General features: G+C 41.3%; 1 protein-coding gene across 1 annotated transcript in view; it reads right to left on the bottom strand.

Moving 5' to 3' along the window:
* LOC111655538 (CMP-N-acetylneuraminate-beta-galactosamide-alpha-2,3-sialyltransferase 1-like) overlaps nt 1-3,062 on the bottom strand; it is a gene marked incomplete at its 5' end in the record, with an annotated part of 4,968 nt that extends 1,906 nt beyond the window's left edge. The window contains 4 exons of the mRNA XM_023406985.2: nt 62-181; nt 272-317; nt 2,574-2,753; nt 2,938-3,062. Coding sequence (XP_023262753.2) covers nt 62-181; nt 272-317; nt 2,574-2,753; nt 2,938-3,062 — 471 coding nt within the window. The remainder of the gene's footprint in view (nt 1-61; nt 182-271; nt 318-2,573; nt 2,754-2,937) is intronic.
* Nucleotides 3,063-3,065: the final 3 nt, after the last annotated feature.

Below are 3,065 nucleotides of genomic sequence, written 5' to 3' on the forward strand. Positions count from 1 at the left end.
TCATCATTTATTTGCAACAACTTGTCAATCATTAGTTTGTTAAATCTAAAGATTAACTTACCTCGTCACAAATGTGCAGGGCGAGGACCAAAGCCATGAAGCCAGTGGACGGATACCTGCCCTTTTTTTCCAGCCATGTGTCGTGAACATACCTCATGAAAGCTGGATTGACCACCATCACCTGTCACACATCAGAATTAGCCTTGAAACTTGTTGTTTATGAACCATCACCTTTGCAGCCAACGAAGTTGACATTCAAAACAATTCTCACCAAGTCCTTGTTGGCTTTGATGTGTGATTTTACTGGCATGTAGGACCTGGAGGAAATAACATGGAATGTCAAAATCAAACTAAAGCACAGATGCTTTTCCTTCATTATGTCTTGAACAAAAGGAAAATTCATGGTTATGGTTTAACGAAGCCGACGAGAGACAGTACAGTCTGTACAGTAAATGAAGGGCTCACGACTTACTGCACTTGGCACTGAATGTTTGCATTGGATGTAAATTGTGCGCTGCAGGTCGATCTAATATAAATGTTAATCTTTAACAACAAAATGAACAATCGGTTGTCACAGACGAGGGGGCTCTTTAGTGATACACTGAAAACCTACAGAATCCTTCAGAGCAGACATCTAGAAACCAGATTACAGTATATGTGTAACAGAGAATGTGTTGACATGCTCTGTAGTAACCTGGTTACTGGAAATCTGCGTATACATTGCAGCAGCTCAGTAATCAGATTTCTCCCCCTGCCCCTGACCTTTCGCTGAAAGCCGTTCTTACTTATTTTAACTGTAGTCGTGACAGAAGACGCCGTCTCTGTCCCAGAGTTTAACAAGTAGTCAAATGTTCTGCATGGAGACAGACTTGTTTACATATCTAGAGGCAACTTTGTGCTGGTTTCTATTTTCATCCGGCGGCTCTGCTGTTACGTTTCCTGTCTGCAGTCTTTTGACATGAACATGCATACTTGTAAAGAGCCGATTAGAAACCTGGTTATCTGCTGCAAAACAACAAACAGTGTTCTCCTGAGGAACTCTACCGGTGTCGCGTTTACATGGCATTTAAGAAATAATCTTACTGGAAAAAGCAGACTGTGAGGCATTACTTAGGTGTATGGAAATGCTCTGATATCCTGCTCAACTAGACTAAATTTACATCTTCACATCTTGTTCTCTGTTCACAGGTTGAGCCCTTTAACCTGGATTCCCCGGGCATCTATCTGTCATCCAACAGAGCGTAGCACATCGGACAGAAGGGAAGCGTAAACATCACGGTACACACCCACTGCTGTGTGATTTTCTCTCTCTCTCTCTCTCTCTCTCTCTCACACACACACACACACACACACACACACACACACACAAAGTGACACCTTATTCTTCAGTTCATCTGGAAAAAAATCTATAATTCCAGATATGTAAATACAGGGTTTTCACCTATGGAAGATTTATTTTTTGTAAGAATTCAGACTTTAATCCCAGAGCTCTGACTTTACTTAGGTGCATGGAAATGCTCTGATAGCCTGCTCAACTAGAAAAGAAATTTTACATCTTAACACTTGTTCTCTGTTCACAGGTTGAGCCCTTTAACCTGGATTCCCCGGGCACATATGGGTTTCAAGACAATCTTGCAAAGGTTTCTTTGAATTAACAGTAATGTCCAATAAGCTGTGGGCCAGCAGTCATAGCCAAGGAAAGACACTGATTAATGCAATGGTTGTGGGCACAGAGGAAGAGCCTGAGTATATATGTGAGTAGAGTAGTTTGCCCTTTAATGACTGGGCTGCCATGTTTGGAGATTTTGTCCTCCTTTAGAAAGGGAGACCTAAGCTACAAAACGTCCTGCCACGACAGCCAGACTGACATTCCTCAGTGTGTTACCTTTGCCTTCATTTGCAGAGGCTGCAAAGTCCTGTTTAACACACCAACCTAACAATGGGATATAGCACCAACAGATAATAAAGCACCTGTTAGGTTTCCATGGTATCCAAGGTAAATGTGTCGTGACGGAAAGGTGATTACTGACTGACTCACTCACTGACTCATTGTGTTCATAGAAAACATATCAAAACGTACAAAAATGACATTTCCACCTAAACATGTTTGCTGATTCAGTCTAGTTGTATAGAAACATCATTTCTGGGAGAGAAAAGTTGAATCTAAACATACAGTACAGAGCAGGTATGTGATTGGCTCTTGTTTCAGCCTGAACGAGCCAATCACATGTAGCAACTGTTGTGTTTGCCTTGATATGAAGAAATGAAATGGTAATTTGGGAAATAAAAACTACCGGAATTGAATAATAATGGCATACATAACATTTCATATTCTTGTTATATATTTTGTTCCATATTTACACTTTTCCTGTGTTTTATTTGAACCAAAAACCATCTGAATGTAGTTTTACATATCCCCTCTCCGGCTTCTGTCTGGAACAGGTCAGAGAGCCACAGAGAAGGGAGAATCTGAGCGTCATTATCCGATTTGTTTACTTAGTATTTAATACTTTACGTCTACATACAGATGGAAACTGCCAATCACATGCATAGTCAATAAAAATATGACTCACGCTCCAGAAAACCCCGTAGTGAAGGCTTTAATGAGCCACTCCAGGTCCTGTATCTTGAATGGAACCAACACAAGATGAGTGGTGTTGTCCAAGTCCACGGCGCTCTCTGGATACATGACATGATGAGTCGTTCTTTTCCCAACATCTGCTTCGTAGCCTTTGGTACGGCCACTGTTGATTCTAAATTGCACAGAGGAATATATATCATCACATGTTACTGTCATTGGCAGAAACAGATGAAGCGGCTGCTTGAATTTGAACTTTTAGTTTCTGACACAGAGGAGGAAATTTGCAGTGTGTGTCCAACGGGGTCGCTAATAATTGCTCAAAAGATTAAAACAGCTTCCTTCAGATAAAAATGTACCTTATGATAACATCATGGAAGTCTATCAGAGGTCCATAACGTGATCCATTCAAATTACCAGAGTTCCCCACCACAGCACAAGTCCTGCAGCGGTCAGAGCTGGCCTCTACATCTGGAGTGGCTGGGAA

The sequence above is a fragment of the Seriola lalandi genome, unplaced genomic scaffold (genome assembly GCF_002814215.2).
Source record: "Seriola lalandi dorsalis isolate HSWRI2012SDOR001 ecotype SW California unplaced genomic scaffold, Sedor1 jcf7180002054323, whole genome shotgun sequence".
NCBI lineage: Eukaryota > Metazoa > Chordata > Actinopteri > Carangiformes > Carangidae > Seriola > Seriola lalandi.